A 27,988-nucleotide genomic window follows, 5' to 3' on the forward strand; every position below is an offset into this window, starting at 1 on the left:
ACCACTACCAAAGGACACCAATAACAAGGAGAGACTTGCTTGGGCCAAGAAACACGAGCAATGGACATTTAGAACGGTGGAAATCTGTCCTTTGGTCTGACGAGTCCAAATGTTAGATTTTGTGTTCCATCTGCGTGTCATTGTGCCTACTTTGCAAGGCACAACAGTGTAGATGGTTTTTAAACACAGCTTCAGGGTAAAGTATAGGGCTGTAGGTCCAAAAACTACTGGCGCTTCTCCTGAACGCATTTAATAGGTGAATCTTTTTTTTGTGACCAACATCGCAAGGCGTTACTATGACATATGAAGTATGGGTATGCCACTTTTTAAAATAGAAATTGTGTGAGCAATAATAGGACCAAAGCGTAGTTTACATTGTTTAAGGGATATATCAGTAAAGACCACCTCTTCCAGGGAAATAAGAGACACCATATTTTTCTGTCTAAACCAATTGAAGATGTGGCGAAATGCTAACGCCTGGCAATACAATCTAAAGTTTACAATGGATAGTCCTCCTACGTGTTTCCCTCTTTGAAAATGTGTTAATTTTATCTGGGACCGTTTTACCTTCCCATATACATTTTGAAACCGCACTGAATTTTATCCCAATAGATAAACTGACAAGCCTCTATTGAATTTCCCGCCATTGGACTACAGGTAATTAGCCTATCACCAAAGACAGTAGGCTCTGTGCTATCACGTGCTGCACAAACTGTATTCCTGCAGAAGGTGGTCTATAGCAAGGTTATCCAACCGCGGTCCTGCTTCGGGAAACCCTGGTTTACAGGGGGTGGTCTATAGCAAGGTTATCCAACCGCGGTCCTGCTTCGGGAAACCCTGGTTTACAGGGGGTGGTCTATAGCAAGGTTATCCAAACACGGTCCTGCTTCGGGAAACCCTGGTTTACAGGGGGTGGTCTATAGCAAGGTTATCCAAACACGGTCCTGCTTCGGGAAACCCTGGTTTACAGGGGGTGGTCTATAGCAAGGTTATCCAAACACGGTCCTGCTTTGGGAAACCCTGGTTTACAGGGGGTGATCTATAGCAAGGTTATCCAAACACGGTCCTGCTTCGGGAAACCCTGGTTTACAGGGGGTGGTCTATAGCAAGGTTATCCAAACACGGTCCTGCTTCGGGAAACCCTGGTTTACAGGGGGTGGTCTATAGCAAGGTTATCCAAACACGGTCCTGCTTTGGGAAACCCTGGTTTACAGGGGGTGGTCTATAGCAAGGTTATCCAAACACGGTCCTGCTTTGGGAAACCCTGGTTTACAGGGGGTGATCTATAGCAAGGTTATCCAAACACGGTCCTGCTTCGGGAAACCCTGGTTTACAGGGGGTGATCTATAGCAAGGTTATCCAAACACGGTCCTGCTTTGGGAAACCCTGGTTTACAGGGGGTGATCTATAGCAAGGTTATCCAAACACGGTCCTGCTTCGGGAAACCCTGGTTTACAGGGGGTGGTCTATAGCAAGGTTATCCAACCGCGGTCCTGCTTCGGGAAACCCTGGTTTACAGGGGGTGATCTAGGGGTAGATGGATAAAAAAAAAGATGATAAAACTAATAAAACTAATTAAACAAACAAATCTATATCGCCTTCTACGTTGTGATTTGCCGATGTTGAGTAAACTTACCATGTGGTAGCTAAAAGGCTGAATTTTGGGACTACAATAAAAACCCCAAAAATGTTGTCACATACACTGGATAGGAGTAGTGAAATGTGTTGGTAGTACAGGGGCAGCCATGGTAGTACAGCGCCCCTGGAGAAAATGAGGGTTTAGTGCACAGACATATTTAGCTTGTCAGCTCGGCTATTCAAACCAGCGACCTTTCGGTTACTGGCCCAACGCTCTAACCGCTAGGCTACCTGTCACATACAATTAAACAAAATTATTGTTGACTACAATAAACTCATCGTTCCACTAGTTTCAATTCACAATTTAATAAAACTGAATTACATTTGTAATCTATTATATTCATTAAGTGTTGCTTTATTGGGTTCATATTTTGTATAATAACAAAATTATTGCAATCTGAAATAAATATAGATATTTTAATCCACTCTCTTCAAACTTCATTGCTGAAGAGAGCATCAACACCAACTAGATTTTCTTTTTCACATTTTATCCAAGTCAAGACACAGGGGTTTAAAGGCATTGGATTGGGGCACAAATATGGTTGGAGGGAGTTTACCATATTCTTCACATCAGTCCATTACTTAAAAACTACGAAGGGGAATGTATGAGCGCACAGTTTTAGAGAAGGGTAGAGAATTCGACGGCAAGATACACTTGGCAGATGAAGAGAAATACACTTAAGGGCAGTAAAAATCAAATGGTGACCCCCTATGGGCTTTGGAACACTTTCCCCCTCCTTTAAAACACGAGCCTCTTTGGGATTCTGCTTGTGTTGTTGCCAGAGAACAGGGGAGCAGTAACAGCCGTAGTTATACCTCCGCTGAGCTCAAACCGCATTGGCCTGCAGGGAATGAGTGGGGTGCAGGATGAGCAAGGACAGACAGACGACGGAGGAGGAGAGCGGGATAAGAGATGGGTTATAAACATGCAAAAGTTAAGGAACACTACACAAGCTGGCTATAACAACTCAGTTTAATTCCTATGAAATAAAGCCTCTTCACAGTTGGTTTCCACATAGGAACATTGATCTGTCATGACGTTCAATTACATGGCTAGTATGACATTAACAGATTTGATTCACACACAAGGCTTGCACTATGTATAATGTGACTGTGGGTATGAGAAACATGCTTCCTCAGTCATCCAGGATAGCACCTCTATAAAGATAGTTAACATACCATTTGAAAATGCAGGTTTTGTTTACCGGAGTAGAAATTCAATTTATGCTTCTAAAATCTCAAAAAATAAGGATAATAATTTCATAATCAAAGCATTTTCTCGGATCACCTCGTGAGGTTAATATATTCACAAAATAAACAAAGAATAGTCATACGAACAGACAACGTCGAATAGTAACATTGATTTTACGAAGAATGCTACAAAACAAGCCCAGAGAAGTTCTGGAGTTGGAAAAAGTGAGCCATGTGAACATGATGGTTTTGGGTTTGTTCGATACAGGGACACATTCAGAACTACTGCAACACATCTTCACAAAATTCAATGGTTCTGCAGACAAGATTACAAAGTGTAACTACCATGGTTGCATTCCCCTCCAAAAAACATTTTCTTTGTACAAGGATTTTATATCAATATATGAATAAGACATTTAAATACTTGTCAACCCCCTGTAATACATCCCCACCCTTTTCCCAGGACCTCTCACAAACAAAAATACATTATTGAAACTGTACACAAATATTCTGTCCATATGCTGTTCTGTTTCATTGTAAGCAGTTGGTATAGCTTCTATTAAAAAATAGTTCTTGCTGGTTTCATAGATGAACACAAAAAAGCTGACGCACGTAGACTGCTGACGTCACCGTTCTGTAAAAGCGGGTAAAGTGGGTAAATAAATGGATAGAAAGAGGTACGGTGTTGATGCTTGTGAGTCTATTCATGTCTATACATTTTGCGTTTTGCACAATGGCAGAGACACACAGAAGTGGAAAAGAAGCCTCCTCTTCTGCTGCAGTTCTAGGAACAGCCCATAACCACACCACAGCAGTAAGAACCCCCCACCCCCCCCAAAAAAAAGACATGCAGCTGAGGAGTGCTTTATCTGCATTCTGTAGCAGATGCTACTGTCTATCACTTAGCCTCCTTTAGCATAGATTACATTATCTTTCCTAGTGTTAGCTTAGCTCCTGTTAGCCTAGCTATCACGGCAGAGTGGTGCGTCTCATTAAAACAGGGGCCCGGGGCCATCTTCTTGAGGGGGGAAGTGTGTATTGAGCAGCGTCTCCATGTAGGACACGTAGCTGGAGCTGGGCGTGTATCCTTCACCTTGGTTCTGGAAGGGCACGGACCTGGCTGTGTAAGCTTCACCCTGGTCCTGGAAGGGCACGGACCTGACTGTGTAAGCTTCACCCTGGTCCTGGAAGGGCACGGACCTGACTGTGTAAGCTTCACCCTGGTCCTGGAAGGGCACGGACCTGGCTGTGTAAGCTTCACCCTGGTCCTGGAAGGGCACGGCTGGGGAAAGGGGCAGCAGAGGGGCGGCTAGGGCCGACGGGGCTGGGAGAGGATCAGTGAGAGTTGGCATTGGGGTGAGGGTGGGCTCGGAGATGGGTATTGCCAGAGCCTGGGTGAGGGTAAGGGCGCTGATATCAGTGTTGGAGGGACCAGGAGTATGGCTGGGTGTGTGAGGTGTAATACTGTGAGGTACAGGGCCTGTAGCTGGGGGTTGGCATCCGGGGTCCATGGGGGCTTGAGGTGTGGGGTGAGGGGCGGGGAGGCGAGGCCTCTTGGCTGCCTGTGGTTCGTCGCCTGACAGAAGGGCTTCCTGGGTTGGTATTGCCTAGACAGGAAGAGACAGCTGATGGTAAAAATAGTGGCATGGCATCCACATGATCACTTCTTTCCTATGTTGTGCTCCTACACCCTTCAAACCCCTACAACCAGACAGTAAGGATGGATATTTCAGGAGCATCACATAAAATATGCATTTTATAAAAGGGCTCAACACAGCCATGACTGACAACACCACAACGTAGTGTGGAATAACATGATGAATCTCCTCTCCCCAGCCCACCCCTGCCTCCCTCCCTCCCTCCCTCCCCAGCCCACCCCTGCCTCCCCAGCCCACCCCTGCCTCCCTCCCTCACCAGCCCACCCCTGCCTCCCTCCCTCCCCAGCCCACCCCTGCCTCCCTCCCTCCCCAGCCCACCCCTGACTCTCTCCCTCCCCAGCCCACCCCTGACTCTCTCCCTCCCTCCCCAGCCCACCCCTGACTCTCTCCCTCCCTCCCCAGCCCACCCCTGACTCTCTCCCTCCCTCCCCAGCCCACCCCTCCCTCCCTCCCCAGCCCACCCCTGCCTCCCTCCCTCTCTCTCTCCCCAGCCCTAGTGGGTGGGCGTCAGGTGGTCTCGTACCAGACGAGTGCAGACCCTCTTGGGCAGGTCCTGCTCCAGCGAATGGATCTCTGTTTGCTTCAGTAACAGCTGGGACGCATCTTGGAACTCCACCTGAAAAGGGGAGAAGAGATGGAAAGAGAGAACGAGTGGGAGAGTTAATTAAGGGTCATACTCAAAACAACAAAGCCCAGGATTGTCAGGAGGACAAAATCCAGTAACAGAATTTGAAGACACCCTTTGTGCCATGTTGTCTTGGTGTGTGTGACTCTGTTGTGTGGCTCTGCCGTGTCTTGCGGCTCTGTCGTGCATACAAATGTGTATGTGAGAGAGCAGGTGATTAGCCAGCATCATTAGCATGAGAGAGAGTGGGAGTGAGTGAGAGAGCGATGGAGAGAGAACACATACAAGCACAGTGAAACTCTGAGATTAGCGCACACACACACACACCCTCCTCCCCAGTCCCATCCTGTGATTAGAAACACACACACACAGAGGCATAACCATATAGTCACATGCATACTACATCCAGTCAGAGCGACACACATACAATGACATTCTACATGATTCTGTGCTTCTAACTTTGTGGCAACACTTTGGGGAAGGCCCTTTCCTGTTTCAGCATGACAATGCCCCCTTGCACAGAGCGAGGTCCATACAGAAATGGTATGTTGAGATCGGTGTGGAAGAACTTGACTGGCCTGTACAGAGCCCTGACCTCAAACTGACTGAACACTGACTGCGAGACACGCCTAATCGCCCAACATCAGTTGCCTGACCTCACTAATGCTCTTGTGGCTGAATAGAAGCAAGTCCCCGCAGCAATGTTCCAACATCTAGTGGAAAGCCTTCCCAGAAGAGTGGAGGCTGTTATAGCAGCAAAGGGGGGACCAACTCCATATTAATGCCCATGATTTTGGAATGAGATGTTGGACGAACCATGTAGTGTATGTGGGTGTGTGCAATGTGTCTTGTCATATCACGCATCGCCCAGGCTGAGAGTGTGGAAGAGCTCACAAGGCTCTGTGTACACACCATGTGTGTTCAGAGGAGTTGTGTTCCTCCAGTACCAGTACCAGGGACTGGGGAGGAGGGTGTCTCCTCTAAGCTTTATACCTCGTAAGCACTCTGTGCGTCGCACCATAAATTCTCCACACGCACCTGCAATGCTAACACTCTCGACTACGTTTGAATGTCCGCTGCAGCAAGATACTGTGCCATAATCTACAAGAGTGCCATCATTTTCAGATAAACACTGTGCTGGAAACACTCAGATAAACACTGTGCTGGAAACACTCAGATAAGCACTGTGCTGGAAACACTCCGATAAGCACTGTGCTGGAAACACTCCGATAAGCACTGTGCTGGAAACACTCCGATAAGCACTGTGCTGGAAACACTCCGATAAGCACTGTGCTGGAAACACTCCGATAAGCACTGTGCTGGAAACACTCCGAATTGCACTGTGCTGGAAACACTCCGAATTGCACTGTGCTGGAAACACTCCGAATTGCACTGTGCTGGAAACACTCAGATAAGCACTGTGCTGGAAACACTCAGATAAGCACTGTGCTGGAAACACTCAGATAAGCACTGTGCTGGAAACACTCAGATAAACACTGTGCTGGAAACACTCAGATAAGCACTGTGCTGGAAACACTCAGATAAACACTGTGCTGGAGGCACTGTGCTGGAAACACTCAGATAAACACTGTGCTGGAGACACTCATAAGCACTGTGCTGGAAACACTCAGATAAACACTCAGATAAGCACTGTGCTGGAAACACTCAGATAAACACTCAGATAAACACTCAGATAAACACTCAGATAAACACTCAGATAAACACTCAGATAAGCACTGTGCTGGAGACACTCCGATAAGCACTGTGCTGGAAACACTCCGATAAGCACTGTGCTGGAAACACTCCGATAAGCACTGTGCTGGAAACACTCCGAATTGCACTGTGCTGGAAACACTCCGAATTGCACTGTGCTGGAAACACTCCGAATTGCACTGTGCTGGAAACACTCCGAATTGCACTGTGCTGGAAACACTCAGATAAGCACTGTGCTGGAAACACTCAGATAAGCACTGTGCTGGAAACACTCAGATAAGCACTGTGCTGGAAACACTCAGATAAACACTGTGCTGGAAACACTCAGATAAGCACTGTGCTGGAAACACTCAGATAAACACTGTGCTGGAGGCACTGTGCTGGAAACACTCAGATAAACACTGTGCTGGAGACACTCATAAGCACTGTGCTGGAAACACTCAGATAAACACTCAGATAAACACTCAGATAAACACTCAGATAAACACTCAGATAAACACTCAGATAAGCACTGTGCTGGAGACACTCCGATAAGCACTGTGCTGGAAACACTCCGATAAGCACTGTGCTGGAAACACTCCGATAAGCACTGTGCTGGAAACACTCCGAATTGCACTGTGCTGGAAACACTCCGAATTGCACTGTGCTGGAAACACTCCGAATTGCACTGTGCTGGAAACACTCCGAATTGCACTGTGCTGGAAACACTCAGATAAGCACTGTGCTGGAAACACTCAGATAAGCACTGTGCTGGAAACACTCAGATAAGCACTGTGCTGGAAACACTCAGATAAGCACTGTGCTGGAAACACTCAGATAAACACTGTGCTGGAAACACTCAGATAAGCACTGTGCTGGAAACACTCAGATAAACACTGTGCTGGAGGCACTGTGCTGGAAACACTCAGATAAGCACTGTGCTGGAAACACTCAGATAAGCACTGTGCTGGAAACACTCAGATAAACACTCAGATAAACACTGTGCTGGAAACACTCAGATAAACACTCAGATGGAAACACTCAGATAAACACTCAGATAAACACTCAGATAAACACTCAGATAAACACTCAGATAAGCACTGTGCTGGAGACACTCAGATAAGCACTGTGCTGGAGACACTCAGATAAGCACTGTGCTGGAGACACTCAGATAAGCACTGTGCTGGAGACACTCAGATAAGCACTGTGCTGGAGACACTCAGATAAGCACTGTGCTGGAGACACTCAGATAAGCACTGTGCTGGAGACACTCAGATAAGCACTGTGCTGGAGACACTCAGATAAGCACTGTGCTGGAGACACTCAGATAAGCACTGTGCTGGAGACACTCAGATAAGCACTGTGCTGGAGACACTCAGATAAGCACTGTGCTGGAGACACTCAGATAAGCACTGTGCTGGAGACACTCAGATAAGCACTGTGCTGGAGACACTCAGATAAGCACTGTGCTGGAGACACTCAGATAAGCACTGTGCTGGAGACACTCAGATAAGCACTGTGCTGGAGACACTCAGATAAGCACTGTGCTGGAGACACTCAGATAAGCACTGTGCTGGAGACACTCATAAGCACTGTGCTGGAGACACTCATAAGCACTGTGCTGGAGACACTCATAAGCACTGTGCTGGAGACACTCAGATAAGCACTGTGCTGGAGACACTCAGATAAGCACTGTGCTGGAGACACTCAGATAAGCACTGTGCTGGAGACACTCAGATAAGCACTGTGCTGGAGACACTCAGATAAGCACTGTGCTGGAGACACTCAGATAAGCACTGTGCTGGAGACACTCAGATAAGCACTGTGCTGGAGACACTCAGATAAGCACTGTGCTGGAAACACTCAGATAAACACTCAGATAAACACTGTGCTGGAAACACTCAGATAAACACTGTGCTGGAAACACTCAGATAAGCACTGTGCTGGAAACACTCAGATAAGCACTGTGCTGGAGACACTCAGATAAACACTGTGCTGGAGACACTCAGATAAACACTGCTGGAAACACTCAGATAAACACTGCTGGAAACACTCAGATAAGCACTGCTGGAAACACTCAGATAAGCACTGTGCTGGAGACACTCATAAGCACTGTGCTGGAGACACTCATAAGCACTGTGCTGGAGACACTCATAAGCACTGTGCTGGAGACACTCATAAGCACTGTGCTGGAGACACTCATAAGCACTGTGCTGGAGACACTCAGATAAGCACTGTGCTGGAAACACTCAGATAAGCACTGTGCTGGAGACACTCAGATAAGCACTGTGCTGGAGACACTCAGATAAGCACTGTGCTGGAGACACTCAGATAAGCACTGTGCTGGAGACACTCAGATAAGCACTGTGCTGGAGACACTCAGATAAGCACTGTGCTGGAGACACTCAGATAAGCACTGTGCTGGAGACACTCAGATAAGCACTGTGCTGGAAACACTCAGATAAGCACTGTGCTGGAAACACTCAGATAAGCACTGTGCTGGAAACACTCAGATAAGCACTGTGCTGGAAACACTCAGATAAACACTCAGATAAGCACTGTGCTGGAAACACTCAGATAAGCACTGTGCTGGAAACACTCAGATAAGCACTGTGCTGGAAACACTCAGATAAGCACTGTGCTGGAAACACTCAGATAAGCACTGTGCTGGAAACACTCAGATAAGCACTGTGCTGGAAACACTCAGATAAACACTGTGCTGGAAACACTCAGATAAACACTGTGCTGGAAACACTCAGATAAACACTGTGCTGGAAACACTCAGATAAGCACTGTGCTGGAAACACTCAGATAAACACTGTGCTGGAAACACTCAGATAAACACTCAGATAAACACTCAGATAAACACTCAGATAAACACTCAGATAAACACTCAGATAAACACTCAGATAAACACTCAGATAAACACTCAGATAAGCACTGTGCTGGAGACACTCAGATAAGCACTGTGCTGGAGACACTCAGATAAGCACTGTGCTGGAGACACTCAGATAAGCACTGTGCTGGAGACACTCAGATAAGCACTGTGCTGGAGACACTCAGATAAGCACTGTGCTGGAAACACTCAGATAAGCACTGTGCTGGAGACACTCAGATAAGCACTGTGCTGGAGACACTCAGATAAGCACTGTGCTGGAGACACTCAGATAAGCACTGTGCTGGAGACACTCAGATAAGCACTGTGCTGGAGACACTCAGATAAGCACTGTGCTGGAGACACTCAGATAAGCACTGTGCTGGAAACACTCAGATAAGCACTGTGCTGGAAACACTCAGATAAACACTGTGCTGGAAACACTCAGATAAACACTCAGATAAGCACTGTGCTGGAAACACTCAGATAAGCACTGTGCTGGAAACACTCAGATAAGCACTGTGCTGGAAACACTCAGATAAGCACTGTGCTGGAAACACTCAGATAAGCACTGTGCTGGAAACACTCAGATAAACACTGTGCTGGAAACACTCAGATAAACACTGTGCTGGAAACACTCAGATAAGCACTGTGCTGGAAACACTCAGATAAACACTCAGATAAGCACTGTGCTGGAAACACTCAGATAAACACTCAGATAAGCACTGTGCTGGAAACACTCAGATAAACACTCAGATAAGCACTGTGCTGGAAACACTCAGATAAGCACTGTGCTGGAAACACTCAGATAAGCACGGTGCTGGAAACACTCAGATAAGCACTGTGCTGGAGACACTCAGATAAGCACTGTGCTGGAGACACTCAGATAAGCACTGTGCTGGAGACACTCAGATAAGCACTGTGCTGGAGACACTCAGATAAGCACGGTGCTGGAAACACTCAGATAAGCACTGTGCTGGAGACACTCAGATAAGCACTGTGCTGGAGACACTCAGATAAGCACTGTGCTGGAGACACTCAGATAAGCACTGTGCTGGAGACACTCAGATAAGCACTGTGCTGGAGACACTCAGATAAGCACTGTGCTGGAGACACTCAGATAAGCACTGTGCTGGAGACACTCAGATAAGCACTGTGCTGGAGACACTCAGATAAGCACTGTGCTGGAGACACTCAGATAAGCACTGTGCTGGAGACACTCAGATAAGCACTGTGCTGGAGACACTCAGATAAGCACTGTGCTGGAGACACTCAGATAAGCACTGTGCTGGAGACACTCAGATAAGCACTGTGCTGGAGACACTCAGATAAGCACTGTGCTGGAGACACTCAGATAAGCACTGTGCTGGAGACACTCAGATAAGCACTGTGCTGGAGACACTCAGATAAGCACTTTGCTGGAAACACTCAGATAAGCACTGTGCTGGAAACACTCAGATAAGCACTGTGCTGGAAACACTCAGATAAGCACTGTGCTGGAAACACTCAGATAAACACTGTGCTGGAAACACTCAGATAAACACTGTGCTGGAAACACTCAGATAAACACTGTGCTGGAGACACTCAGATAAACACTGTGCTGGAAACACTCAGATAAACACTGTGCTGGAAACACTCAGATAAGCACTCAGATAAACACTCAGATAAGCACTGTGCTGGAAACACTCAGATAAACACTGTGCTGGAAACACTCAGATAAACACTGTGCTGGAAACACTCAGATAAACACTCAGATAAACACTGTGCTGGAAACACTCAGATAAACACTGTGCTGGAAACACTCAGATAAACACTGTGCTGGAAACACTCAGATAAACACTGTGCTGGAAACACTCAGATAAACACTGTGCTGGAAACACTCAGATAAACACTGTGCTGGAAACACTCAGATAAACACTGTGCTGGAAACACTCAGATAAGCACTGTGCTGGAGACACTCAGATAAGCACTGTGCTGGAAACACTCAGATAAGCACTGTGCTGGAAACACTCAGATAAGCACTGTGCTGGAAACACTCAGATAAGCACTGTGCTGGAAACACTCAGATAAGCACTGTGCTGGAAACACTCAGATAAGCACTGTGCTGGAAACACTCAGATAAGCACTGTGCTGGAAACACTCAGATAAGCACTGTGCTGGAAACACTCAGATAAGCACTGTGCTGGAGACACTCAGATAAGCACTGTGCTGGAGACACTCAGATAAGCACTGTGCTGGAGACACTCAGATAAGCACTGTGCTGGAAACACTCAGATAAGCACTGTGCTGGAAACACTCAGATAAGCACTGTGCTGGAAACACTCAGATAAGCACTGTGCTGGAAACACTCAGATAAGCACTGTGCTGGAAACACTCAGATAAGCACTGTGCTGGAAACACTCAGATAAGCACTGTGCTGGAAAGTCAAAGTCATCTAAGTTTTGGTGTAAAAAAGGCTTCTGCTGTAGAACCAACTTGGTGCAGGGCTGGGGGTTCAATGTAGATGGAGTGGGCCATTATAAAGACTGCCTAAAGTTGTCATAAGGACATTTTAAGGGAAATAAATAGTTCTTAACCCGCCCATGCATCCTAGAATATATAATGAAAATATACAGTGGCACCACCTTTTTATTTATTTAAAATATATATATATATATTTCACCTTTATTTAACCAGGTAGGCCAGTTGAGAACAAGTTCTCATTTACAACTGCAACATGACCAAGATAAAGCAAAGCAGTGCGACAAACAACCCAGAGTTACACATAAACAAACGTACAGTCAATAACACAATAGAAAATAAAAATAGAAAAATCTATGTACAGTTTGTGCAAATGTAGAAGAGTAGGGAGGTCGGCAATAAATTGGACATAGAGGAGAAATAATTACAATTTAGCATTACCACTGGACTGATAGATGTGCAGATGATGACGTGCAAGTAGAGATACTGGGGTGCAAAAGAGCAAGAGGGTAGGTAATAATATGGGGATGAGGTAGTTGGGTGTGCTATTTACAGATTGGCTGTGTACAGGTACAGTGATCGGTAAGCTGCTCTGACAGCTGATGCTTAAAGTTAGTGAGGGAGATATAAGACTCCAGCTTCAGAGATTTTTGCAATTCGTTCCAGTCATTGGCAGCAGAGAACAGGAAGGAAAGGCGGCCAAAGGAAGTCTTGGCTTTGGGGATGACCAGTGAGATATACCTGCTGGAGCGCTGCTACGGGTGGGTGTTGCTATGGTGACCAGTGAACTGAGAGAAGGCAGGGCTTTACCCAGCAAAGACTTATAGATGACCTGGAGACAGTGGGTTTGGCGACGGATATGTAGTGAGGGCCAGCCAACGAGAGCATTCAGGTCGCAGTGGTGGGTAGTATATGGGGCTTTGGTGACAAAACGGATGGCACTGTGATAGACTGCATCCAGTTTGTTGAGTAGTGTTGGAGGCTATTTTATAAATGACATCGCCGAAGTCGAGGATCGGTAGGATAGTCAGTTTTACGAGGGTATGTTTGGCAGCATGAGTGAAGGATGCTTTGTTGCGAAATAGGAAGCCGATTCCGATTCTAGATTTAATTTTGGATTGGAGATGCTTCATGTGAGTCTTGAAGGAGAGTTTAGTCTTACCAGACACCTAGATATTTGTAGTTGTCTACATATTCTAAGTCCGAACCGTCCAGATTAGTGATGCTAGTCGGGCGGGCGGGTGCGGGCGGGCAGCGATCGGTTGAAGAGCATGCACTTAAAAAAACACCTAGCCCTCTGATATGCACTGTTGACTTTCTGATCACCTAAATCTGTCAGATGTTTTCAAACTTCCAACGTAGTCTCATGTGGAGATGAGCTACATTGATTTGAACACATTTACATAACCAGTCCTTTCAGATCTACAAGGAAGTACACAGGGTGTGCAGGCACTAACATCCCCGGATTCAACCAATCAACTTGACGTTAGTGAACATCTAGTCAAATGTCTATCCAGACTATTTGTATTGCCCCCCCCACTCCCCACTCTCTGTCATCTATGCATAGTCACTTTAATTAACTCTACCTACATGTACATACTACCTCAACTAACCGGTGCCCCCGCACATTGACTCTGTACCGTCACCCCCCGTTATATATTGTTGTTTTTTTACTGCTGTTCTTTAATGACTTGTTACTTTTATCTCTTATCCGTATTCTTTGAAACTGCACTGTTGGTTAGAGGCTTGTAAGTAAGCATTTCACTGTAAGGTCTACACCTGTTGTATTCGGCGCATGTGACTAATACGATTTGATTTAGTACTGGAACACAGGGCTAATGGGCTAGTTGGTTGACAAGGTAGAGTGAAGGGAGTGTACGGGGGGGGGGGGGGGGGGGGGCAACGCTACTCTCACCTGGTAGTACTTGTGCACGTGATCCTTGACATAGGAGGCGTTGAGTGCCTGGCCCTCCATGTTGTGGACCAACATCAGCTTGCCGGTCTCTGGGGGGCCGTTACGAAGACAGTCGTGACTCTGGAGGGAGGGAGAGAACGGAGTGATTGATTTGAGGAACAGGTTAGGATTTGATGCATCTAACATTCACTAGATATGTCATTCTATAGCCACTGCTTTGATTTGTCATTATGTTGTCACTATGTCAACACATATCATGGTCACCTCACCATGGCTAAGATCGACAGACGTGTAGAGAGAGCGAGAGGCTGAGAGAGCGAGAGGCTGAGAGAGCGAGAGGCTGAGAGAGCGAGAGGCTGAGAGAGCGAGAGGCTGAGAGAGCGAGAGGCTGAGAGAGCGAGAGGCTGAGAGAGGGACTCACCACAACGTTCTCGGGGAAAATGTTGTCACAGTAGGAGCCGTCATCATAGTTGACCTCGTAGAAGGTTTGTGAGGTCATGCCAATGATGGTGCAGGGGTAGAACCAGCCATCGATGTTCCGACCAATTACCTTCTGGCCAAGAGAAAACTCCCCCCTTGGCCCCGCCCTTGCCTAGAGAGAGGGAGGAGTGTGAAAATAGAAACTATTTGAATTTAATCTATTGTCATTCTATTTCTATGGTGTTAGAGCAGTTATAAAAAGACAGTGTTATATATTTCATGGCACGTAGTGGACAAAACATCAAGAACACCTGCTCTTTCCATGACGAAGATTGTCCACATGAATGCTATGATCCCTTATTGATGTCACTTGTTAAATCCACTTCAAATCAGTGTAGATGAAGGAGAGGAGGCAGGTTAAAGAAGGATTTTTAAGCCTTGAGACAATTGAGACATGGATTGTGTATGTGTGCCATTCAAAGGGTAAATTGGCAAGACAAAATATTTAAGTGCCTTTGAACGGGGGGGTATGATAGTGGGTGTCAGGCGCAGCGGTTTGTGTCAAGAACTGCAACACTGCTGGGTTTTTCACGCTCAACAGTTTACCGTGTATCAAGAATGATCCACCACCCAAAAGACATCCAGCCAACTTGACAACTGTGGGAAGCATTGGAGCCAACATGGGCCAGCATCCCTGTGGAGCCAACATGGGCCAGCATCCCTGTGGAGCCAACATGGGCCAGCATCCCTGTGGAGCCAACATGGGCCAGCATCCCTGTGGAGCCAACATGGGCCAGCATCCCTGTGGAGCCAACATGGGCCAGCATCCCTGTGGAGCCAACATGGGCCAGCATCCCTGTGGAGCCAACATGGGCCAGCATCCGTGGTACGCTTTCGACACCTTATAGAGTCCATGCCCCGACAAATTGAGGAAGCTGTTCTTAATGTTTTGTACACTCAGTGAGTGTGTGTGATTATATACAGTACCAATCAAAAGTTTGGACTATTTTGGACTACTCATTCAAGGGATTTTCTTAATTTTCCCCCTATTTTCTACATTGTAGAATAAAGACATAACACATATGGAATCATGTAGTAACCAAAAAAAAAGTGTTAAACAACTCAAAATATATTTTATCTTTGAGATTCTTCAAAGTAGCCCCCCTTTGCTTTGATGACATCTTTGCACACTCTTGGCATTCTCTCAACCAGCTTCATGAGGTAGTCAACCGGAATGCATATCAATTAACCGGTGTGCCTTGTTAATTTGTGGAATTTCTTTCTTTCTTAATGAGTTTGAGCCAATCAGTTGTGTTGTGACAAGGTAGGGGTGGTATACAGAAGATAGCCCTATTTGGTAAAAGACCAAGAACAGCTCAAATAAGCAAAAAGAAATGATAGTCCATCATTACTTTAAACACATGGTCAGTCAATCCGGAAAATGTCAAGAAATGTAAAAGTTTCTTCAAGTACAATCGCAAAACCCATCAAGCGCTATGATGAAACTGGCTCACATAAGGACCGCCACAGGAAAGGAAGACCCAGAGTTACCTCTGCTGCAGAGGATAAGTTCATTAGTTGCCAGCCTCAGAAATTGCAGCCCAAATAAATGCTTCACAGAGTTCAAGTAACAGACACATCAACATCAACTGTTCAGAGGAGACTGTGAATCAGGCCTTCGTGGTCAAATTGTTGTGAAGAAACCACCACTAAAGGACACCAATAAGAAGAAGAGACTTGCTTGGGCCAAGAAACATGAGCAATGGAAATTAGACCGGTGGAAATCTGTCCTTTGGTCTGATGAGTCCAAATTTGAGATTTTTGGTTCCAACTGCTGTGTCTTTGTGAGACGCAGAGTAGGTGAACAGATGATCTCTGCATGTGGAGGCCAGGTCATCTGTGGAGGCCAGGTGACCTGGCCTCCACAATCACCCGACCTCAACCCAATTGAGGATGATCTCTGCATGTGTGGTTCCCACTGTGAAGCATGGAGGAGGAGGTGTGATTGTGGTTTGCTGGTGACACTGGTATTTATTTAGAATAAATAAGGCACACTGAACCAGCATGGCTACCACAGCATTCTGCAGCGATACGCCATCCCATCTGGTTTGCGCTTAGTGGAACTATCATTTGTATTTCAAAAAGACAATGACCCAACACACCTCCAGGCCTTGTAAGGGCTATTTGATCAAGAAGGAGAGTGATGGAGTGCTGCATCAGATGAGCTGGCCTCCACAATCACCCAACCTCAATTGAGATGGTTTGGGATGAGTTGGACCACAGAGTGAAGGAAAAGCAGCCAACAAGTGCTCAGCTTGGGAACTTCTTCAAGACTGCTGGAAAAGCATTCCAGGTGAAGCTGGTTGAGAGAATACCAAGAGTGCCTTGACAGCTTTGTACAAAGGGTGGCTACTTTGAAGAATCTCATATTTTGATTCGTTTAACACTTTTTTGGTTACTACATGATGCCATATGTAATATTTAATGTAGAAAATAGTAAAAATAAAAACCATTGAAAGAGTAGGTGTCAACTTTTGACTGGTACTGTATGTTGTACGTATGCATGCATGTATGTATGTACATATGTATGTACAGTGGCTTGCGAAAGTATTCACCCCCCTTGACATTTTCCTATTTTGTTGCCTTACAACCTGGAATTAAAATAGATTTTGGGGGGGTTTGTATCATTTGATTTACACAACATGCCTACCACTTTAAAGATGCAAAATATATTTTTTTGTTAAACAAAAACAAAGACGAAATAAGACAGAAAAACAGAACTTGAGCTTGCATAACTATTCACCCTTATAAAGTCAATACTTTGTAGAGCCACCTTTTGCAGCAATTACAGCTGCAAGTCTCTTAGGGTATGTTCTTTATAAGCTTGACACATCTAGCCACTGGGATTGCTCCAGCTCCTTCAAGTTGGATGGGTTCTGCTGGTGTACAGCAATCTTTAAGTCATACCACATATTCTCAATTGGATTGAGGTCTAAGCTTTGACTAGGCCATTCCAAGACATTTAAATGTTTCCCCTTAAAACCACTCGAGTGTTGCTTTAGCAGTATGCTTAGGGTCATTGTCCTGCTGGAAGGTGAACCTCCGTCCCAGTCTCAAATCTCTGGAAGTCTGAAACAGGTTTCCCTCAAGCATTTCCCTGTATTTAGTGCCATACATCATTCCTTCAATTCTGAACAGTTTCCCAGTCCCTGCCGATGAAAAACATACCCACAGCATGATGCTGCCACCACCATGCTTCACTGGGGGGATGGTGTTTTCGGGGTGATGAGAGGTGTTGGGTTTGCGCCAGCCGTAGGGTTTTCCTTGATGGCCAAAAAGCTCAATTTTAGTCTCATCTGAACAGAGTACCTTCTTCCATGTGTTTGGGGAGTCCCCCACATGCCTTTCGGCAAACACAAAACGTGTTTGCTTATTTTTTCTTTAAGACATGTATTTTTTCTGGCCACTCTTCTGTAAAGCCCAGCTCTGTGGAGTGTATGGCTTAAAGTGGTCCTATGGACAGATACTCCAATCTCTGCTGTGGAGCTTTGCAGCTCCTTCAGGTTTATCTTTGGTCTCTTTGTTGCCTCTCTGATTAATGCCCTCCTTGCCTGGTCTGCGAGTTTTGGTGGGCGGCCCTCTCTTGGCAGATTTGTTGAGGTGCCATATTCTTTCCATGTTTTAATAATGGATTTAGTGGTGCTCTGTGGGATGTTCAAAGTTTCTGATATTTTTTTATAAGCCAACCCTGATCTGTAGTTCTCCACAACTTTGTCCCTGACCTGTTTGGAGAGCTCCTTGGTCTTCATGGTGCAATCATGATCTTCATGGAGATCATGTGACAAATAAAGTTCACCTGTGTGCAATCTAACTAATTATGTGACTTCTGAAGGTAATTGGTTGCACCAGATCTTATTTAGGGGCTTCATAGCAAAGGGGGTGAATACATATGCATGTACCACTTTTCTGTTTTTTATTTTTTAGAATTCTTTGAAACAAGTTATTTTTTTCATTTCACTTCACCAATTTGGACTATTTTGTGTATGTCCATTACATGAAATCCAAATACAATCTAACTTTAAATGGATTATTAATGCAACAAAATAGGAGAAACGCCAAGCGGGATGAATACGGGATGAATACTTTTGCAAGGCACTGTACATTCAGAATATAATTCTCAGATAAAAAGGAACCAAGTTGTACATTTACCAAAGATTCAAGAATCTTTGCTAGACAAGAAACCCAAGACATGGCATGATAATGATGAAGAACACTAGTGTCCCCAACCTTATGGAGTAGCAGCCACCGTCATAGGAGCTCAATCGCACAAGTGAATGAATCTTTGCAGATTTCACTCGTTGCTTTGAAAATACAGTATTTGTCAAATAAATACAAAAGTTATTTATTTGAGTTCATGTTGGAATTGCAGAAGCTTTTCTACATATACAGTGCATTTGGAAAGTATTCAGACCCCTTGACTTTTTTCACATTCTGTTACAGCCTTATTCTAAAAGGGATTACATTGATGAGGGGAAAAACAATCTACACACAATACCCCATACTGACAAAGCAAAAACAGGTTTAGACATTTTTGCTAATTAATAAAAAACAAAATCACATTTACACAAGTATTCAGACCCTTTACTCTGTACTTTGTTGAAGCACCTTTCGCATCGATTACACCCCCGAGTCTTCTTGGGTATGATGCTACAAGCTTGGCACACCTGTATTTGGGGAGTTTCTCCCATTCTTCTCTACAGATAATCTCAAGCTCTGTCAGGTTGGATGGGGAGTGTTGCTGCACAGCTATTTTCAGGTCTCTCCAGAGATGTTCGATTGGGTTCAAGTCCGGTCTCTGGCTGGACCACTCAAGGATATTCAGAGACTTTTCTCGAAGCCACTCCTGCATTGTCTTGCCTGTGTGTTTAGGGTCATTATCCTGTTGGAAGGCTAACCATTGCCCTAGTCGGAGGTCCTGAGCACTCTGGAGCAGGTTTTCATCAAGGATCTCCCTGTACTTTGCTCCGTTCATCTTTCCCTGTGAGTGAGAGGTGCTTCTGAGCACGCAGCACTCAGAGAAGGGAAAAACGGCCACTGGCAGCAAAAGGCATGGATTTGTTGGGGATGCATTACAGCCACACAAAGGGGATGCCGCTGGGAAATGTGAGGCGTTATCATGTGCAAAGCTCATGCTTTTCAAATCATCATTAGAGTCGCATCATGCAGCCTTAAAATATATAACAAATCTAAACATATAGCCCAACATTAGTAAAACAACTAAAGTTACATTAATAACGTTAAATTAATCATATAGGAGTACCTATTTCTTTGTTAACCGCTCAACACAGAATAGCTGCATGGGAACACTCCCTCAAATCATTTGGAGAAAATAGCCTTTCTATTTTATTCAGCTTTGTTCAATTGTATTGTTCTTACTATAAAATAATATAAAATAATGCCATGGAATCTAACCAAATCTTATCTGCTCAATGAACTAGTGTAGCCCACAGCCATATGGCATAGCATAACATAAGAGTACGCTATTCTGTTCTTCTGAAATAGACTACATTTTCTTTAGACCTGTCTAAAATAAATAATGGATTCATTGTGAAGGTGTAGGCTATATAACAAGGATTTATTAGATATTTTAAAATGTAGACGTTCCAAAGGTCTGCATCAGTGGCTTGTAGGAAGCCAGGCGACGCTAAATGTGTTTGTCAATTACCGTGAGAACGACAGTAATTTGCTTGACAATCACCGGCTGACGATATTTCGTGACCGCCACAGTCCTAGCCACCACCATGGTGCCGTGACCGCCACAGTCCTAGCCACCACCACAGTCCTAGCCACCACCATGGTGCCGTGACCGCCACAGTCCTAGCCACCACCACAGTCCTAGCCACCACCATGGTGCCGTGACCGCCACAGTCCTAGCCACCACCACAGTCCTAGCCACCACCATGGTGCCGTGACCACCACAGTCCTAGCCACCACCACAGTCCTAGCCACCACCATGGTGCCGTGACCACCACAGTCCTAGCCACCACCATGGTGCCGTGACGCCACAGTCCTAGCCACCACCATGGTGCCGTGACCGCCACAGTCCTAGCCACCACCATGGTGCCGTGACCGCCACAGTCCTAGCCACCACCATGGTGCCGTGACCGCCACAGTCCTAGCCACCACCATGGTGCCGTGACCACCACAGTCCTAGCCACCACCACAGTCCTAGCCACCACCATGGTGCCGTGACCGCCACAGTCCTAGCCACCACCATGGTGCCGTGACCGCCACAGTCCTAGCCACCACCATGGTGCCGTGACCGCCACAGTCCTAGCCACCACCATGGTGCCGTGACCGCCACAGTCCTAGCCACCACCATGGTGCCGTGACCGCCACAGTCCTAGCCACCACCATGGTGCCGTGACCGCCACAGTCCTAGCCACCACCATGGTGCCGTGACCGCCACAGTCCTAGCCACCACCATGGTGCCGTGACCGCCACAGTCCTAGCCACCACCATGGTGCCGTGACCGCCACAGTCCTAGCCACCACCATGGTGCCGTGACCGCCACAGTCCTAGCCACCACCATGGTGCCGTGACCGCCACAGTCCTAGCCACCACCATGGTGCCGTGACCGCCACAGTCCTAGCCACCACCATGGTGCCGTGGCCGCCACAGTCCTAGCCACCACCATGGTGCCGTGGCCGCCACAGTCCTAGCCACCACCATGGTGCCGTGGCCGCCACAGTCCTAGCCACCACCATGGTGCCGTGGCCGCCACAGTCCTAGCCACCACCATGGTGCCAGGTTTCCTCCAGACGTGACGCTTGGCATTCAGGCCAAAGAGTTCAATCTTGGTTTCATCAGACCAGAGAATCTTGTTTCTCATGGTCGGAGAGTCTTTAGGTGCCTTTTTGGCAAACTCCAAGCGGCTGTCATGTGCCTTTTACTGAGGAGTGGCTTCCATCTGGCCACTCTACCATGAAGGCCTGATTGGGGGAGTGGTGGAGTGCTGCAGAGATGTTTGTCTAACTTTATTAGCCACTAATTTTCACACCATAAACTCAATTATTTGATCAGTTAAGTTGACTGTTGCTCAACATTTCTCTGGCTAGCTAACGGAGAATTCATTCCAGCTAGCAAGATATTTAACAACGCTAACAATGCTTGTTCCACCACACTTTCTCCCTCACCTCAAACTTTCCAAATGCCAGTAGTTTTTTGGTTACAGCTCATGAAGTATGCTTCATCACCTTCTCACCCCAGTCTCCGTGGTCAGGCTTCTCGCCTACCTCTTCGTTATCGTTCAAGGGAGGCGCTGCTGTAACTGGCAAACTGCCTTTCCACTCTCCTGCTGTCTTGGTACCTTATAGACAGGTGTGCCTTTTCAAATCTTGTCCAAACAATTGAATTTAACACAAGTGGACTCCAATCAAGTTGTAAACATGTAAATAAGGGATATTCTTTTTAATACATTTGCAAACATTTCTAAAAACCGTTTCTCACCGTCAACAATATGGGTTATTGTGTGTAGATCGATGAGAAAGAAAATACATTTAATCCATTTTAGAATAAGGCTGTAACGTAACAAAATATGGAAAAAGGGAAGGGTCTGAATACTTTCCAAATGCACTGTACATAGTACAGACTCCTGGCCATTGCATAGATAGAAGGCTTCATCAGAAAATCGTACAGCTTAACAGTGCAGCTAACACTTATCTTGATATCATACATCATTATTATACCGATTATTTTGCTGCTGTTTAACGTTGCATGTAGAAATGTGGCGAATAGACAGAATTTTTCATTCTACATGCCAGAGAAGCATGCATGTTCTGCATAACCTATGAATACCTGAACCTTATACAATGTTGTGCCCCTACTGTACCTTGTGATTGGTCTTCTTATGCTTGTGGCAGGTGACAGACACCACGTAGGGCCAATCAGCTGGCTTCATGAGCACACCGGCGATGTGGGCGCAGGTGACGTGGAAGGAGGTGGAGCAGTTGTCGTGGGAACACTGGATACACGCCCCGCACATCTGCTTGGTGTTCTTGTGGCAGTACACACACTTCTGCAATACCAGAGAGGTGTGGTAGAATCAACACATTAGATTTGTCTGTGTCTAAAGGCAATATCACTTTTCTATACACTATTGTCAGAGAAAAAAAAAAACATTTCAGGAGTAGGTTTGTAAAAATCAGTTGGTTAACTGAGATATTTGATACAGTATGAACAGTTTACTCGTTGCAGTGTTTCCCCTATATGCATTAGCAGCGGCGTTGCTCCCTCTGCATCAATCCATCTCATTCTCTGTCGGTCCTTCTTCAGTTGTTTTAATCTTCCTTCCGCCCACCTCTCCTTCACTTTCAATTTGATTTTTCTAACTCCCCTCTCTATTTCTCACCATCCCTCCTTTCCTTTTCCCCACTCTTTCAACCCCTTCCTGCAGGTCTCTCCGCCTCAAAGCCCTCCATAGGGCCCTGGCTCTGAGGTATGTCAGCGGCCCCACAGTCTCCCGATTTTAATATTTTCCACTGGCCAGAATCACGAGATGGACTCCACAGACGGAACGAACCAAAGGGTAGCACGGGGGGGAGATTTATTTATCTGTTTGTTTGCTAATTTCCCTTTTTTCCTTCAGACATTGCCGGCTGGGGTAAAGCCATTACATAACATTTCCTCCGAGTTTTTTTGTTTCAATTGTAAAGTAAACTTTATAAAAAATTAAAACAAACGAGGCAGACAGAATTCTCAAAAATGTTAGGGTTGGGGCCAAACATTCTAGAAAGTTTTTTGTAGCTAAGGAGCATAAATTGGAGTAGAAGTGCTCACCAGTCTCTGCACTAATAAATGAATCTTCGCAAAGTGTCCCATTCGCCTTGGGATATATAGTGACTATTTTACATGAGAGGAAAAACTAAAAAAGGTACCGTGGTGTTCTTTGAGGGTTTGTGCTGCGTTCCAATTAGTTTAAACCTTTCCATGTATCCCAGAACTTTCAAAAAGGAGGACAGAATGAATCACTTTTCTGAATAAAAGCAAATATCAACGGGTTAGGACAAAACATGTACCATAGAGACAGGCCCAGTCATCCAATCATTAAGAGGGTGGGACGATTTTTCACAGCCTTTGGAAACGCGGCTTTGACAGCGGGTGGATGTAAATTATTCAAAAGACAGTCCTCACTTCCTTTCATAGATTACAACATTACTTGTAGATTTGTGACAATGCCACTGAAAAGGCTGTGCAATTGACTCTGAAATCTATTTGGATTAAGCGAGGGATAAAAGTAGGGAAGAAAGCAGTTTGTTCAGCAGCGCGGCAGCGATGGGAAATTGCCTCCTGCCAGCAGGATCAATGCAGATCATTTAGCGCAGTGAGAAATTACTCCTGATTTATTCAGACAGTTTTGCATCTATTATTCACCAAAGTTCTCCTGCTCCTCGGACCGCAAACACACAATCCATCCAGGAGGAGGAGAGGGACAGAACAGATGGAGGGTAGAAAACGGAGTGACAGAGAGAGAGGACAGACTATAGAACGAGCGATAGAGAATGAGCACGAGAGAGCGAGACGGAGAATGAGAAAGCGAGAAGAGACACCAAGAAGGAGAAAGGAGAGAGAGAAGAGGTACACTCAGAACCAATAAAGTCAAGCAGCAGACACTAACTGAGGAGTCCATAAACACAAACAACTTCTGGCAAAATGTAAATAAATAAAAATCTAAACGAGGAATTAGCGATACAAAATGGTGACATATGGACAGCCCATTTTAACACGCTACAACACCATTCAAATGGATGCAAACGCAGAACAATGCCAAATTCATGAGAAGTTGAATGGCGCAATAAAGGACAATCAAAATCCATTGGACTCCTCAATTCCTGACCAGGAGCTCTATAAGAAACTTCAGGCCTGGCGGCATCCTAAATGAGATGCTCGAATTCACTAGAAATGGCTATATTAAAACGGTTTAATTTGATACTGAGTGTAGGTTACTTCCTTGACATCAAGGACACACAACCCCAATCTTTAAGAACGGAGACAAATTTGACCCTAACAATTAGAGGCATTTGTGTAAACAGTAACCTGGAAAGTATTATAGTAGTATTATAAATGTAAGAGTTGTAAAATGTCTTTAAAAACACCATGTCTTGAGTAAAAGCCAAATTGGATTTATACCAAAACATCGCACGACCGATCATACAGTCGGAAGTTTACATACACCTTAGCCAAATACATTTAAACTCAGTTTCTCACAATTCCTGACATTTAATACTAGTAAAAATTCCCTGTTTTAGGTCAGTTAGGATCACCACTTTATTTTAAGAATGTGAAATGTCAGAATAATAGTAGTGATTTATTTCTTTCATCACATTCCCAGTGGGTCAGAAGTTTACACACTCAATTAGTATTTTGTAGCATTGCCTTTAAAATGTTTAACTTGGGTCAAATGTTTCAGGTAGCCTTCCACAAGCTTCCCACAATAAGTTGGGTGAATTTTGGCCCATTCCTCCTGACAGAGCTGGTGTAACTGAGTCAGGTTTGTAGGCCTCCTTGTTCGCCCACAAATTTTCCATAGGATTTGAGGTCAGGGCTTCGTGATGGCCACTCCAATACCTTGACTTTGTTGTCCTTATCCATTTTGCCACAACTTTGGGAGTATGCTTGGGGTCATTGTCCATCCGGAAGACCCATTTGCGACCAAGCTTTAACGTCTTGAGATGTTGCGTCAATATATCCACATAATTTTCCTGCCTCATGATGCCATCTATTTTGTGAAGTGCACCAGTCCCTCCTGCAGCAAAGCACCCCCACAACATGATGCTGCCACCCCCGTGCTTCACAGTTGGGATGGTGTTCTTCGGCTTGCAAGCCTCCCCCTTTTTCCACCAAACATGACAATGGTCATTATGGCCAAACAGTTCTATTTTTGTTTCATCAGACCAGAGGACATTTCTCCAAAAGGTACGATCTTTGTCCCCATGTGCAGTTGCAAACTGTAGTCTGGCTTTTTTTATGGCGGTTTTAGAGCAGTGGCTTCTTCCTTGCTGGGTGGCCTTTCAGGTTATGTCGATATAGGACTCGTTTTACTGTACGGTACTTTTGTACCCGTTTTCTCCAGCATCTTCACAAGGTCCTTTGCTGTTGTCCTTTGCTGTTGTTCTGGGATTGATTTGCACTTTTCCCATCAGAGTACGTTCATCTCTAGGAGACAAAATGTGACTCCTTCCTGAGCGGTATGACGGCTGCATGGTCCCATGTTGTTTATACTTGCGTACTATTGTTTGTACAGATGAACGTGGTATCTTCAGGCGTTTGGAAATTGCTCCCAAGGATGAACCAGATTTATTATTATTTTTATTTTCCCATGATGTAAGCATGGTAGGCCTTGAAGGTAGGCCTTGAAATACATCCACAGGTACACCTCCAATTGACTGATGTCAATGATGTCAATTAGCCTATCAGAACTTCTAAAGCCATGACATTATTTTCTGGAACTTTCCAAGCTGTTTAAAGGCACAGTCAACTTAGTGTATGTAAACTTCTGACCCACTGGAATTGTGATACAGTGAAATAATCTGTCTGTAAACAATTGTTGGAAAAATTACTTGTCATGCACAAAGTAGTAGAGTCCTAACCGACTTGCCAAAAGTATAGTTTGTTAACAAGACATTTGTGGAGTGGTTGAAAAACGAGTTAATGACTCCAACCTAAGGGTATCAATGTATACTGGCAATACATGCAGCAACCCTTCGCCAGGGTTGCAATCTGAGCCCTGCACTCTTCAATATTTACATCAACGAATTGGCCACTATTCTAGAAAAATCCTCAGCCCCTGGTGTTAGTCTTCACAAGTCAGATGTTAAATGTCTGCTCTTCGCAGATAACCTGTGCCTGCTGTCACTCACAGCAGAGCCTGGACCTGCTGGAGCAGTACTGCCAGACCTGGGCCCTGGCCATAAACCCCAAAAAGACTAAAACAATGATTTTCCAGAGAAGATCCAGATCTCAGGGAATTAGATCAAAGTTCTCAATTGGTACAACATATATAGAGTACTGCACTCACTACAATTACTTAGGTTTAAAAATAAACTCAACTGGATACATAAATGAGTCAGTGAATGAACTGAGAGCGATGCACTAAGGGCATTCTATGCCATTAAAAAACGAATTCAATGTGTCATAGAGAGAGAGAAGTGACCAAGGAAAGTGAGACAGTGAGAGAGAAAGAGGGAGAATGAGATATGGGAGTGGGAGAAGATAGGTAAGCATGTGATGGAAAGAGTGTGAGACCAGGGAGAGTAGTTACAGTTTAGGAGCATGTTAGGGGGTGCATAGGCCTAATCCTAGCCAATCCAGCCTCCTGGCTGGCATTTTGAGGCTCCTCAATACAAGGGAGGTCAAAAGGTTTTTGTGTGTCTGGCTGAAATGGCTGTGTTAATGCGTCGACAATATATAAAACAACACAAAAAAACAATGGACCAGGGCGCTGTTCATTAGGGAAAACATTTTAAAAGGATTCACAAAAAGTGTTTCTTATTGGACAACTCCAGGTAGTCCCTCGGCATTAGTTATTTTGTCTACTGTTTGGTATGTAATAAACATGACCCAGTGAGTTTGCCTCCCTCCCTCTCCACTCACCAGACTCTTCCTGCTATCGGGGATGGCGCTGATGTCCACCGGCTCCCTTGCGATGGCGTTGACGAAGCGAGCCTCCGCCACGGCGATGGCACAGATCACATGGACCCACCTGGTAGAGAGGAGAGGACACACAAATCGACGTGCGCCCCCGACTGTTCACAACACCTAGGGTCACGATGCCAGTATCAAGTAGGGCTATGATGATGATAGAATGTTTTTTTTGGGGGGGGGGGGGGGGGGGGTGTTAACTCGAAATGACACAACGACAAGGTTCCAGTTTAACAAAGTTTACTCTACTATATGAACACACTACAAGGTAGCCATTACACTCCAGGCTAGGTCCAACAACGACTAAACTTCCTGCGCATGCGCACTCTTGACTGAGTGATAGCCCCGTAATAACAGAAATATAGGGATACTTAAAACATGAACTTAACAATCTCCCCCTTTTCTTTAAAGACAAATAAAACATCAACAACATAATTAAATGTCCAAGTATTATTCAAGATCCCCATTACAAATGGGTTGTGTGACAGTTCTTATTTGTATTACTCAAGCTGCCACTTTCCATTACTGAGAGCCTGTAGGAGCGAGAGCCTGTAGGAGCACAAGACCGGATGCTCCTTTTTTAGTCAGACAGTCAGCAAGCTGTTCCTTTGTGGTCTACCACAGAATCCGCTGGATTCTCTGTGCTTGAATAAGTTCCTTGATGCTGCTAATCTCAAAGTCTTTTCTCTGTGACAGACTTGGTTGACTTCACAGCATCAACTAATGAGTAGTTGTCAGTGACACAAACTACAGGTAGGAAGTGCCGTTTTGTCCCACCAGTGATAACCTAGCGAAGCATCACAGAAGACAACTAG

The 27,988-nt window shown here is 45.3% G+C and overlaps 1 protein-coding gene across 3 annotated transcripts in view; it reads right to left on the minus strand.

Moving 5' to 3' along the window:
* Positions 1 to 2,593: 2,593 nt before the first annotated feature.
* Positions 2,594 to 27,988, minus strand: part of LOC120053638 (lysine-specific demethylase 4B-like) — a 102,091-nt gene continuing 76,696 nt past the window's right edge. For 2 of the 3 annotated variants that reach the window (XM_039000791.1, XM_039000792.1), the window contains exons 17-22: positions 27,126 to 27,234; positions 22,366 to 22,551; positions 14,476 to 14,646; positions 14,055 to 14,174; positions 5,011 to 5,103; positions 2,594 to 4,436 (exon numbers count right to left, since the gene is read on the minus strand). In XM_039000791.1, coding sequence (XP_038856719.1) covers positions 3,822 to 4,436; positions 5,011 to 5,103; positions 14,055 to 14,174; positions 14,476 to 14,646; positions 22,366 to 22,551; positions 27,126 to 27,234 — 1,294 coding nt within the window. In that variant the 3' untranslated portion in view covers positions 2,594 to 3,821. The remainder of the gene's footprint in view (positions 4,437 to 5,010; positions 5,104 to 14,054; positions 14,175 to 14,475; positions 14,647 to 22,365; positions 22,552 to 27,125; positions 27,235 to 27,988) is intronic. The other variant, XM_039000793.1, reaches the window with a different exon arrangement.

The sequence above is a fragment of the Salvelinus namaycush genome, chromosome 9 (genome assembly GCF_016432855.1).
Source record: "Salvelinus namaycush isolate Seneca chromosome 9, SaNama_1.0, whole genome shotgun sequence".
NCBI lineage: Eukaryota > Metazoa > Chordata > Actinopteri > Salmoniformes > Salmonidae > Salvelinus > Salvelinus namaycush.